Raw genomic sequence first — 13,617 nt, 5'->3', positions numbered from 1 at the left:
TGAGTGCCTACCCTATGCCAGACTGGCAAGTCCTTGGGGGTCTACCACGTGCCAGGCAGTGTTCTTGAAGCTGGGGATACAAAAATGAACAAACGAGATCGGGGAATAAAACTACAGTTCCCACAGTGTCTTGCTCTTTGGCTTTTTTCCCGGGGTCCCTACTTTCCACGACTCTCTTCCCATGATTCTCGTTGGGCAGAAAAGCCCCGCCCGCCTATCTACCATTTAAGCCGCGCCCCTTGGGAATGGACTACAACTCCCACAATGCATTCGAGGGGCCCCGTATCAGGGCGCCACCTGTCTCCCGGCTTTGCTGGGACGACTACAGTACCCAGAACGCCCTGCTTCGCCTCCTGGGTGTTATCGCCCCTTTCCCGGTGCCGGACGCGGTAGTGGCTAGCCAGAGTGTCAGGCCTGGGGCTTTCTGTGTCCTTCCCTGGGTCAGGGACGAGCCAGTGACTTGACTCTTGGGCGCTAAGCTTGGGAGGGAGCGCAGGAGGCCGCTGTCCTTCCTTTCCGGTTCACGTCACCCTTCTCTCCCTCTCTTGCTCCACCTGCAGCCACTTGGACGGCTCCGGGACTGATTGCCTGGGGGCAGGGGTGGCAGTCGAGGCCGCCGGGGCCGAGGTGAGGCTGCAGCTCCCCGGGCGGCGGTAGCGCAGGGGAGGAGGAGGAGAGAAGATGGCGTCTGAGCTGGAGCCAGAGGTGCAGGCCATCGACCGGAGTTTGCTGGAATGTTCGGCCGAGGAGATTGCGGGGGTGAGTGCCGGGACCCGGGCGGGTACGTCCGCCCCTCGCAGGCCGCGCCCGCGGGGAGGAACCGACTCCTGGACGCCCTGGAGCAGCCCGACCCAGACTTGGGGAAACAGCTGTGCCGGCCCTCGCCTTGTGGGGTAACAGCCCGGGGAGGCCACCGATCCTGCCCCTCTCTTTCCATTTTCAACAGCTCCCAGAGCTGCGCTGTGCACTAACTACGTTTACTTTCCCTTTCTGCCCAGGAGAGTGCACGGCTCTTCCATCATACCTCCTTTCTCCTAGCCGCCCATGAAGTCTCCCAGCACATGGGCCTTTGCCCTTTATATGTATCAGCTCTTGGAAGAGGAGAGGAGACGCTTCTTGTGTTTTTGGTATAATCGCCCTACTTTATCTAGTTGATTGTTTTTCCTGAGATAAGCGGAGCCGTGTGCTCCTCCGACTAAACATGCCACCCTAACCAAGCCCCTACTTTGTTTTTGGGACTGCCACAGGCACCAAGAAGGCAAACGACACTACCCTTCGTTACCCCTTTCAGTGCCCCCTATTTTTTTTTTTTTTTTTTTTTTTTTTTGCACCGGTTTGATTAGTTGACAACGTTGATGCATGTGTGGAAAGTTTACTGAGTATGAGAAAGTAGTCGTGGAGGCTGGGAAATTTTAAAAATATTTTTTCTAGGAGTTAGGGGTAATTGGATGGAGAACAAATGTTACATAACGTTGATAGAGCAGTTTTCAACGAATACTGTATAAGCTAAACGTGAGAATTGGTCACAGTGTAGTAGGAGCAGTTATGCTCCAAACGTAAAGCCATTCAAACGCAGTATTGCATTAAAACTGTAATATGAATATTCTAGTGTAAATAGCAGAGTTGTAGAGTAATAAACTTAATAGCATCTTTCACCAATAAGGACAGGGAACACCCATTAGAAGAGATTGCCCAGAATGATTATGAATGGACCAAGACAGCTTGGGCCCCACCTCTAAGACCTCCAGTTAAAAAGGCTACTAGGAGGGAAGTGACCCGTGAGTAAAAGTCAGCAATCTGAATGCTACGAACAAAATTTGGGATTGGGGGCACTGTGGAGCTGTTGGTCAGTGAGTAGTTATTTTGCGTGAATTGATGAGGACATTAAGTCCAGGTAGAAAGAAATGTCAGGAGTAGAGGTGAAAACTTTAAAGAAATACGTTGTTAAATGCTGAATCTTTGCTTGTTTGGGTGTGTTTTGTAGTTGTTGTTTGTTTTTGTTTTTGAGACGGACTTTCGCTTTTGATGCCCAGGGTGGAGTGCAATGGCCCGATCTCGGCTCACCGCAACCTCCGTCTCCCCGGTTCAAGCGATTCTCCTGCCTCAGCCTCTCGAGTAGCTGGGATTATAGGCATGCACCACCACGCCCCACTAATTTTGTATTTTTAGTAGAGATGGGGTTTCTCCATGTTGATCAGGGTGGTCTCGGACTCCCGACCTCAGGTGATCCACCGGCTTGGGCCTCCCAAAGTGCTGGGATTACAGGCGTGAGCCACTGCGCCCTGCCTTGGGTGTGTTTTTTTAAACCTACTTACTTGTTTAGCCTAGGTCTGTTTTCATTTACTTTCTACTTAATATTGCACACAACTCAAGGAATTTCTGCCTTTCGTTTATCAGAGATTTGAAAAAAGAAAATGAAAGTAGTGTTACAAGTAAACTGTTAAATAGTAATGACAGCTGTTTGCTCTCCATGCCTCTTCTAATTGATATCTGTTGCTTACCTCAAAGTACTGTTGTGGTTTTTTTTCTGTCACTGAATTTTGTGTCTTGGCCCAGTGATAGAGGATACAAATTCCGTTATCCCATTCTAAAAGTGCAAACTATCAGGTGATAGGAGGTTCTCCAATTTGTAGAGGCTCCTGAGAAAACTGGTTATAAAAGTAGTGCTGGAGGCTAGTGCTCCTAGTTCTTGTTCAGTGAAATTCTCAGGCAGATGCAGTAGGGAAAAATCAAGGGAAATGCAACAAAAAATTATTAATTTGGACTTCATTTGAGTTTGTGAAGATCACAATCTGAGCTACATTTTACCCTGTTTGCTTTTTTTTTTCTTTTTTTTGAGACAGAGTCTTGCTCTGTTGCCAGGCTGGAGTGCAATGGCACGATCTTGGCTCACTGCAACCTCTGCCTCTGGGGTTCAAGTGATTCTCCTGCCTCAGCCTTCCGAATTACAGCTGGGATTACAGGCATGCGCCACCACGCCTGACTAATTTTTGTATTTTTAGTAGAGACAGGGTTTCCCCATTTTGGCCAGGATGGTCTCGAGCTCCTGACCTCAGGTGGTCTGTCCACCTTGGCCTCGCAAAGTGCTGGGATTACAGGTGTGAGCCACCGTGCCCAGCCTACCCTGTTTACTTTTAAATGCCTTCTGAACAGTAAGATTTTTTTTTTAAGTTTAGTCTGAAGACCAACACAATTCTCTCAAATAGAGAAGATGCAAACTCTTTTTTTTTTTTTTTTTTTTGGTAAGAGATGGGGTCTTACACTGTTGCCCAGGCTAGAGTACAGTGACATGATCATAGCTCACTGCAGCCTTGACCTCCTATTCTCAAGAGATCCTCCTACCTTGAAAATGAATATTAAAATATAATTCCTTCAATTACATGACCTTAATCTTGCCTTACTTTGTGAGGACTTTACTGTCTGTATTAAGTTAAAACACCTAAGATTTAAAACTTTTTTTTTTTTTTTTTTTTTTTTTGAGACGGAGTCTCGCTCTGTAGCCCAGGCTGGAGTGCAGTGGCCGGATCTCAGCTCACTGCAAGCTCCGCCTCCCGGGTTCACGCCATTCTCCGGCCTCAGCCTCCTGAGTAGCTGGGACTACAGGCGCTGCCACCTCGCCCGGCTATTTTTTGTATTTCTTAGTAGAGACGGGGTTTCACCGTGTTAGCCAGGATGGTCTCGATCTCCTGACCTCGTGATCCGCCCATCTCGGCCTCCCAAAGTGCTGGGATTACAGGCTTGAGCCACCGCGCCCGGCCAAGATTTAAAACTTTTTTCAGCTTAGGCTTCAGCTTTTTATCACACATTTAAATTAATAAAGTTTTCTCTTAGGTTGAAAGTACATTTTAGGGAAGAGAAACAAGTAGAGAAAACAGTGATTGTAGGCTTCAGACCTCTGTCATTGGTAATTTGTTAGGATCACTTCCATTTAAAAATCACCTAACGAGCACTAGTGTCATCCTTTCCACATTTCATTTACACATCGCTTTTCTTATTCCTGTTATAAGGAGGAAGAACTTTTTGTGATCCCATCCATTCCAGCTAGTATGGCTCACAAAGAAAAGCATCTAAGCTGACTTTAGTATTTGTAGGTTTAGGATATTACAGTGGCCCTCTCTTCTCATTCTTCTCTTGTTAGAATTGATTCCATAAGTATGACTTTCCCAACATTTCTTGACTCGGTTTACTTTCCATACTACATATGGTTATAGTGTATTCCAATGGGTGATTGTGGCTTTAAAAGTAAACATGCCGGGTGTGGTGGCTCACGCCTGTAATCCCAGCACTTTGGGAGGCTGAGGCGGGCAGATAACGAGGTCAAAAGATAGAGACTATGCTGGCCAACATGGTGAAACCCTGTCTCTACTAAAAATACAAAAATTAGCCAGGCATGGTGATGCACCCCTGTAATCCCAGCTATTTGGGAAGCTGAGGCAGGAGAGTTGCTTGAACCCAGGAGGCTGAGGTTGCAGTGAGCCGAGATCACGCCACTGCACTCCAGCCTGAGTGACAAAGTGGGACCCCGTCTTTTTCCCCTGAGTATAAAAGAAATACAGGTTGGGAGCACTGGGTCATGCCAGTAATCCCAGCTATTTGGGAAGCTGAGGTGGGAAGACTGCTTAAGTCTAAGAGTTTGAGACCAGCCTGGGCAACATAGCTAGATCCTGTCTCTACTAAAAAAAAAAAAAAAAAAAAAAAAAAAAGGCTGGGTGTGGCTTAGCTACTGAGAAGGCTAAGCAGGGAGGATCGCTTGAGCCCAGGTGTTCGAAGTTATAGTGAGCTATGATCATGCCTCTGTACTCCATCTTGGGTGATAGAGACCCTGTCTCCAAAAACAATTTTTTTTTTAATAAATAGGAATTTGTTAAGTTTTGTAGATGTTAGGTCTGTATTAGTTATCTTTTTGCTGTACATTTTTTTTTTTTTTTTTTTTGAGACTGAGTCTGGCTCTGTCGCCCAGGCTGGAGTGCAGTGGCCGGATCTCAGCTCACTGCAAGCTCCGCCTCCCGGGTTTACGCCATTTTCCTGCCTCAGCCTCCGGGCTGTACATTTTTTAAACCGTTTTATTGAGATGTAACTCACATAATGTACAGTTCAGTAGTTTTTTAGTATATTCAGAGTTGTGCAATCATCACTATGATCAATTTTAGGACATTTTTATCACCCCAAAAAAGAAATCCTGTACCTATTGGCAGTCATTTCCCATTTGCACCTAAACTCCTGAGGCCTAATCAACTACTAATTTTTGTCTCCGTAGATTTGCCTTTTCTGGATATTTCGTATAAATGGAATTCAACATACTGTCATTTGTGGCTGACTTCTTTCTCTTAAGATAATGTTTTGAAGATTTATCCATGTTGTACCATGTTAAGGTTGAGTATCGTTACTCTTGCCACCAGGAGTGTTTTGGATTTTGGATTTTTTTGGATTTTAAAATATTTGCAGTTATACCAGTTGAGGATCCTTACTCCGAAATCCAAGTGTTTCAATGAGTACTTCTTTGAGCGTGACCTTTGAGCATCATGTGGGTACACGAAGTTTCAGATTTTGGATCATTTTGGATTTCACATTTTCAAATTAGGGATGCTCAACCTGTGTCAGTAATTCATTCTTTTTATTGCCAAATGACATTCCTGTGTGTAGGTAAACCATATTTTATTTGTTCATCAGTTGGTGAATATTTGGGTTGTTTCTGCTTTTTGGGTATTATGAATCATGTTGCTGTGAACATTCTTTTACGAATTTTTGTGGGGACCTATGGTTTTGTTTCTCTTGGGGGGGTGTGTGTGTGTATATATATATGTATATGTATGTGTGTGTGTGTGTATATATATATCTAGAAGTGAAATTGGTGGGTTATATGTTAACTATTTTGAGGAACTGCCGGATTTTTCCAAAGCCGTTGCATTGTTTTACATTCCCACCAGTAGTGCATGAGAGTTGCAGTTTCTCCACATCCTTGTCAACACTTGTTTTTGCCTGTGCTTTGATTACAGCCATTCTTTTGGGTGTTGTGCCTTCTCATTGTGGTTTTGATTTGCATTTCCCTCATGAGTCATGTTGAACATCTTTTTATGAGCTTATTGGCCATTTTTATGTCTTCTTTGCCCATTTTCAATTAGTCTTTTGACCTATTAAATTTCTATTTTTATTTGTAAATACTCTCCTTCATTTGTAGGACTCTTAATATAATTTGTTTAAATTTTTTCTCAATATATTCCCCAAAACTCCCAATTGAGCACTAGTGTTTTTATGATTATGAGCACTGGTTGTTTCATGATTAACTTACTTGTTGCTTATCCTTGTTTGAAAGCAAAACCATAAGTGGTTAAAGGATACAATTTTAATTGGGTATAGAGTAATAGAGACTGTAATAAAAGGCTAACCTCTAGGAATTCTTTCATTTTTCATTTCATTTTTATTTTATTGTACTTACTTTCTATCCCAAGCCTTAAATTTAGCATTCAATAGAGGGAAAGCTCCTGGAAACATTGTCATAACATGTTTACTTTAGAGGGATGAGTTGACAGTTTCTTTACTTCCCTTAAGAGGGACTTCTAATAAGGTAGTGAATGCTTATTACTCTCTTGTGCCACATGGGCGTGACAGCTACAAGTGTCTGAAATAAAGAAAAATTAAAATGCAAACCAAACTGGAAATCTCAATTTTTCATGTTGAAGAAACAGTTGCAGTTAGCATGTGTTAGTGAGAACTAATATGAAAAGCTATAGATTTTATTCTTTGGGGAAATATGTGAGCTACTTCTGAAAGACAGTCATAAATTTTTCTTGCTTTTTATATTAAGTGTATATGTTTAATCAGGTTAAAGTGCCTGTAATAGAGCCCAAATCTTTTAGGTAATTGTGAATTTTTCATATAATGGTAGTAAAGTTTTCATTTTTGAGACGGAGTCTCTCTCTGTCATCCAGGCTGGAGTGCAGTGGTGCAATCTAGGCTCACTGCAACCTCCGCCTCCTGAGTTCAAGCGATTCTTCTGCCTCAACCTCCCGAGTAGCTGGGATTACAGGCACACACCACCACTCTTGGTTAATTTTTGTATTTTTAGTAGAGATGGGGTTTCACCATGTTGGCCATGCTGGTCTCGAACTCCTGGCCTCAAGTGATCTGCCCACCTTGACCTCCCAAAGTGCTGGGATTACAGGCGTGAGCCACCGTGCCCAGCAGTAGTAAAGATTTTAAAAATGGGGAGCATATGCATGCCTTTCTTGAACCAGACTTTTAAATCTTGTTATTTATAATAACATGTAATAAAGAGTGAAATACTTGCTTGTTTTACTAATATTATTTTTATGTAAAGTGAGTAGTTTTTTGTTGTTGTTGTTTGTTTTTTGAGACAGGATCTCACTCTGTCACCCAGGCTGAAGTGCAGTGGTATGATCATGCCTCACTGAAGCCTCAACCTCTGGGGCTCAGGTGATCCACCTCAGCCTCCTGAGTAGCTGAGACTACCGGTGTGCACCACCATGCCCAGCTAATTTTCTTTTATTTTTAGTAGAGATGGGGTTTTGCCATATTGCCCAAGCTGGTCTCGAACCTCTGAACTCAAATGAGCCACCCGCCTTGGCCTCCCAAAGTGCTGGAATTACAGGCATGAGCCACTGGGCCCAGCCGATTTTTTTTTTTTTCTTAACCAGATGCTGATACTAGCGTCTGAATTTTTGTTGAAGAAATCTGTGAACAAATTTGCTCTCTTGTTACAGTGACTAGACTACATAATTTTTTTAGAAAGCATCCCTTCTAAAGAAATCTTTCATTCTTGTATTAAAATTCTGCAACACTGAAGTTTTACAGGAGTGGGAACATAAAATATAAGAAAAAAACTGGTTTTTAAGTAAAATCTTTCAATATGTTGTAAATTAAAATAGTCTGAAGCACTTAACTTTCTAGGATCATGGAGGTGAATTATTTTGGTCTTATTGCTTAATTTTTTGTTCATAAAGAGTAAATTGAATCCCAGCACCTTTGGGAGGCCGAGGCGGGCGAATCACCTGAGGTCAGGAGTTTGAGACAAGCCTGGCCAACATGGTGAAACCTTGTCTGTACTAAAAATATAAAAATTAGCCGGGTGTGGTGGTGCACGCTTGTAATCCCAGCTACTCAGGAGGTTTAGGCAGGAGAATCACTTGAACCCGGGAGGCAGAGGTTGCAATGAGCTAAGATCGCACCGCTGCACTCCAGTCTGGGCAATAGCGCCAGACTCAAAAAAAGTTGCTTAGGATAATTTGACTCCCTTCATTCTTGTTTTGGTTTGCTGACAACAGGTGAAAAATGAGACATTTAGCTTTGAATGAGGCCAAAAAAGATGTATTTTAACTCAAAGAATAAGATTCTAGTATGCTTGTTGAGGACTCTGCTTTTTCTTCTTTTTTTTAAACTTGTCCTCTTTATAATTACTAAGGATGTGTATGTATATATAAACTTTTGATTGAATCACTCTGAAGGGAGAGAATACTTAAAACCCATAGGATTGTCTCCTAAGAAATGCTGCTGCTTTTTTTTTTTTTTTTGTCCCCTAACCACTTGACCACCAGGGAAGAAATGCTATGGTTTTGAAAGTAATTTGGTCTCTTTCCTACTTGCATAATGTAAACACAACAATGTTAGTAATGTTTGGAAAATAGTGTAGTTTCACCTTAAGTGTGAAAACTCTCACTGTTTTTGGTTATAAGCTTCTATCTAGTCCCTTAACTTATGAACAAAATTTTTACATATTTAGTAAAAGTTCTCTGAAAACATGAAATTGACTAGAAAGTTAATATACGTCACCTCATGCATATTTAAAATCTCTCTCTGTATGTTATTTTTAGAAGGAGTGGTCTGAAGAATATACAAGTAAATAAAATAGCTAAAATGAAGACCTTATATTGACTTCTTATAATGTTAGATAACACTTGAACATACTCTTTTTTTTTTTTTTTTAATAAAAATGTAACTGGAATTTAGGTGATAATCCATAGGTAAACACTGGAGGTTTTTTAAAATTTCAGCTTTTACTTTAGATTTAAGGAACACATGTGCAAGTTTGTTACATGAGTATATTGTACTCAGGTAGTGCGCATAGTACCCAATAGGTAGTTTTACAACTCACTTTCCCCTTCCTCCTCCCCTCCATCTGTGGGTTTTGTTCACGGTTCAGTTAACTGCATTCTAGCAGAAGTGAGTCTTTTTTTTTCCCTTTGAGACAGACTCTTGCTCTGTCGCCCAGGCTGGATCTTGGTTCACTACAACCTCTGCCTCCTGGGTTTAAGCGATTTCTCCTGCCTCAGCCTTTCGAGTAGCTGGGATTACAGGCATGCGCCACCACGCCCGGCTAATTTTTGTATTTTTAGTAGAGATGGGATTTCACCGTGTTGGCCAGACTGGGCTTGAACCCCAGACCTCAGGTGATGCGTTTGGCTTGACCTCCCAAAGTGCTGGGATTACTGGCATAAGCCACTGCACCTGGCTTCTTTTCGTATGTTTTTTAAATACAAAACCTGGGTATCCACACCGAAAAATCTGAAAAGGAAGCAAAGCTAAAATAGGGAAATGGGGAAAATAACAAATTTTGGTGGAGGATGCGGGGGAGATCATTCAGTTATTAAGTTGGTGCCTATGAGATCTAAGTATGATCATGCTTTAAAATTTGTTTTTAGTGGGGAGAGCAAATGGAAAAGGCCTTATAGAGGGAGGTTGATCAGAGAAAGAAGGCGTAGTTGGTACAACAGTCTCTTGTGGATTGACTTATTCATAAGAGACTGGTATATAAACTCGTTTATCAATCATTAAGAAATGTAGTGTATTAGCTATTCATGTTCACAATACATATTGGCTGTTCATGTTCACTGTACACTCTTCCTATGGACAAACTGGCAGAATTCGTATCACAATGAGAATGACATTTGAGCAAAGCATTAGGAAGGATGTCAGATGAGCTCAATGGTTCATGTCTTATATAATGATTTCTTGTAATTATTTTCTGGTACTGCCTAGAGAAGGTTGCTTCAAGAGTCATTTTGCAGGGAACGAGGGGGGCTAGTTTCATTTTAATTTTGCTTAACTTAAAAGTAGCATTTAAAAATACTTGGCATTTTAATAGGCTAAATTTCTAACGTATGGTGGTGAGTGTTGTAAACAAAATATTTTAGCATGCTTTTGCCATTATTTTTGTACTTAAAAGAAAGTAGGGTGAATTTGTTCAAATTAGTTTGTTGGTGTTTCAAACCACTTCTTCTTTTTTCTTCTTTTAAAGAAATGGCTCCAAGCAACTGACCTCACTAGAGAAGTGTACCAGCATTTAGCCCACTATGTACCCAAAATCTACTGCAGGGGTCCCAACCCTTTGCCACAGAAGGAAGACATGCTGGCACAGCATGTTTTGTTGGGACCAATGGAATGGTACCTTTGTGGTGAAGATCCTGCATTTGGATTTCCAAAGCTTGAGCAAGCAAACAAACCTTCTCATCTTTGTGGTCGTGTTTTTAAAGTAGGAGAGCCTACATACTCTTGCAGGTAAAATATTTTAATTTTCTTTCTAGGAGGCTCTTGTTTTATTTGACCTCTTTTTTTTGCCCTGAAACCTTAAAATTTTTGTTTAAAAATTATGAAATACCATATCTGCTTAAAAATCCGTATTACAAATACATGCTGTTTAATACATAATTAAAACAAATATTCTTGTAATTATTCTTGATCAAAAAATATTGTCACCAGCATTCTAGAAGCCTACTGTGTGCTTTCTTCCTTCCCCCATAATTAACTGACATCGTGACTCTTGCAATAATCACTTTCTTGCTTTTCTTGATATTTTTTAGTTAACAGTAATTCTGATGTTCAGTTGCCCTAGGTTTGGCTAGTGAGAGCCCCGTCACTCCAGCTTCTTTGTCTTTTTCACATGCCTTCTTTAGTTTGTGGGTGCTTTTTTCCTTTCTGACACAACAAGATGCTCCCAGCTCACTTTGTACTTGCTCTGACCTATATGTAGAATCAGCCATTTCTTTAAGGATTTTTCTTTCATTTGGGAATGGTAGTTAGAAACCAAGATCTGGGTGCTATACGTACTTACTGCTATTAGGAAGACTATTATTTTTTTAATTTCTTGGTGAAAATTGAGTATACAAGGGTAGAAGATAGAGAATAAAGTGCCTTGTCCTCTTTTTGACTATCCTGTTTTCCAGAATTCATAATTGTTAACATTTTCTCATATATCCTTTCAGAAATTTTCCTTTTTTTTTTTTGAGATGGAGCCTCACCCGGTCGCCCAAGCTGGAATGCAATGGTGCGATCTTGGCTCACTGCAACCTCCACCTGCCAGGTTCAAGTGATCCTCCTGCCTCAGCCTCCTGACTAGCTGGGATTACAGGCGCCCACCATCACGCCCAACTAATTTTTGTATTTTTAGTAGAGACGGGGTTTCACCATGTTGGCCAGGCTGGTCTCAAACTCCTGACCTCAGATGATCCACCTCCCTTGGCCTCCCAAAGTGCTGGATCATAGGCGTGAGCCACTGCACCCGGCCTCTTTCAGAAATTTTCTATGTGTATATAGGCCACGATATATAGCAATTTTGAATCTGCATACATACACACATAAATACAGATGGGAATATGTTACATATACTGAGCTCAGTTTTCTCTTCTGTATTTAACAATAGCTTAATGTCTTTCCATATCAGCTTATATAGCTAGATAATATTCTTTTGTGTAGATGTGTTGTTGATGGAGACATCATTTAACTTTTTCCTGTAAAATTTAAATTTAATAAGCTAATTTTGGTGAAGGCCTCAGGGTATCTATGGTAGTTTTTCTTTATCAGCGTATTTAGAATATCAGTAGAGAACAGTGTATATATTGAAAAATTATGTTAGACCTAGTTTTTTGTTTGCTGTTACAGAAACCACTTTGAATATTCTGTTGATGTTTGGAGCAGTAGACCTAGTTGAACCTCATGACTTACAGATAGGAAATTGAGACCCCATTGTTCAATAATGTTCTTTGTATTCGTAGGATCTAGTTCCAAATTATTCATTTGTCTATCTTATCTTTTAATCTTCAGTCTGGAACGTTTCCTCAGTTTATCTGTGACTTTCATGATCTTGACACTTTTGAAGATTACAGACCAGTTATTTTGTTAATGTCCCCTCAGTTTGGGTTTGTCTGGTTTTCATAATTAGATTCAAGTTGCATCTGTGACGAGAGTACCACAGATGCCTGTGTTTTAACCCTGTCAGGTGGTATATATGATTTTGATTAGTTCTATAACTGGTGATATTGATCACTTGATTAAAGGAATGTCTGCAAGACTTCTCCACTGTAATGCTACTCTTTTCGCCTATGTGATCAATGAGTATGTTATTGGGAAGTACTTTGAGACTATTAAGTATCCTCTTAATTATCAAACTTTCAATTTATTTATTTATATCAGTATTTGTGGGGTCTCATTATTATGCTCAAATTGTCCTAGATTTGGCCAGTAGGAGCCCCTTCGAGCTATCTTTGTTCTTTTTCATATCTCTATCATCCTTCGAGCTCTTTTTCTTTTCCTTTCCTTTTCCTTTCTTTCCCTTCCCTTTTCCCTTCTATTTTTCCTTTTCTTCCTGGTACAACAAGATGTCCCAGGCACATCTTGAGTTTTCCCCTGCCCCAACCCTGAAATCAACCATTTTGCCAAGGTTCCTGGTTCTTTTTAGTGGAAAATGGTGTTGACAAATAAGATGGTATGTGTGCTTGTCGCTGTTGGTGTCATAACTCTCAGGCTGTCTCAGTGGAGCTGTATTTTATACCTATCTGTATAAATGTATTGAAATAGATACTGAAAACCATACATCTGTGGTGATCTCTCCAGTTCTCATCTAAGGTTCTTTCTAGTTTTCTTCCTTTGCATATTTTTAATTTCCTTCTCTGACAAGAGAAAACCTGATTCTCATTTTCCTGTAAGTATTTGCTTATTTAATTATTCTCCTGTATACAGCCATTCTGCTGCTGCCCAATTCTCTATGTAATTGTCCCCCTTTACCCATTTGGATTTTGTGTTCAGTACTGGGACACAGTGGCCTTTCCCTCCTCTTTTTTTTTTTTTTTTTTGAGATGGAGTCTCACCCCATAGCCCAGGCTGGGTTGTAGTGGCATGATCTTGGGTTACTGAAACCTCTGCCTCCCGGGTTCAAGCAATTCTCCTGCCTTAGCCTCCTGAGTAAGTGGGACTACAGGCGCACACTGGCTAATCTGTCTATTTTTAGTAGGGATGGGGTTTCACCACATTGGCCAGGCTGGTCTCGAATTCCTGACCTCAAGTGATCCACCTGCTGCAGCCTCTCAAAGTGCTGGGATTAAAGGCATGAGCCACTGCGCCTGGCCTCCCTCCTGTTTTGATAGGGCACATCCAAAGTAAGTCTTGTTCTAGGATGTATAGTTTTTATTATTTGTAGGGGGTCCCACAAATATCAGAGACACTCTAATCACATGAGTAATGCCAGGGATTTAGAGATTACCTCCCAGGAACCAGATCAAAGACCAGCCAGGTTCTTCATTACATTGTTGTTGAGAAGGTAAGTGAGATCCTTTGTGTGTAGTACGTTACACAATACTTGGCACACAGTAAACTCAGAGTAAATGGCCA

The 13,617-nt window shown here is 41.2% G+C and overlaps 1 protein-coding gene across 12 annotated transcripts in view; it reads left to right on the top strand.

Moving 5' to 3' along the window:
* The first annotated feature begins 326 nt into the window (after positions 1-326).
* UBR2 (ubiquitin protein ligase E3 component n-recognin 2) overlaps positions 327-13,617 on the top strand; it is a 130,254-nt gene continuing 116,963 nt past the window's right edge. For all 12 annotated transcript variants that reach the window (XR_013416375.1, XR_013416378.1, XR_013416377.1 and 9 more), the window contains exons 1-2: positions 327-759; positions 10,253-10,512. Coding sequence is in view for 4 of the 12 variants with exons in the window: in XM_015136358.3 (XP_014991844.3) it covers positions 682-759; positions 10,253-10,512 (338 nt within the window). In the remaining 8 variants the exon portion in view is untranslated. The remainder of the gene's footprint in view (positions 760-10,252; positions 10,513-13,617) is intronic.

Source organism: Macaca mulatta, chromosome 4, assembly GCF_049350105.2.
Source record: "Macaca mulatta isolate MMU2019108-1 chromosome 4, T2T-MMU8v2.0, whole genome shotgun sequence".
NCBI classification, from domain to species: domain Eukaryota; kingdom Metazoa; phylum Chordata; class Mammalia; order Primates; family Cercopithecidae; genus Macaca; species Macaca mulatta.
This window is presented reverse-complemented; position numbering and strand designations above follow the sequence as displayed.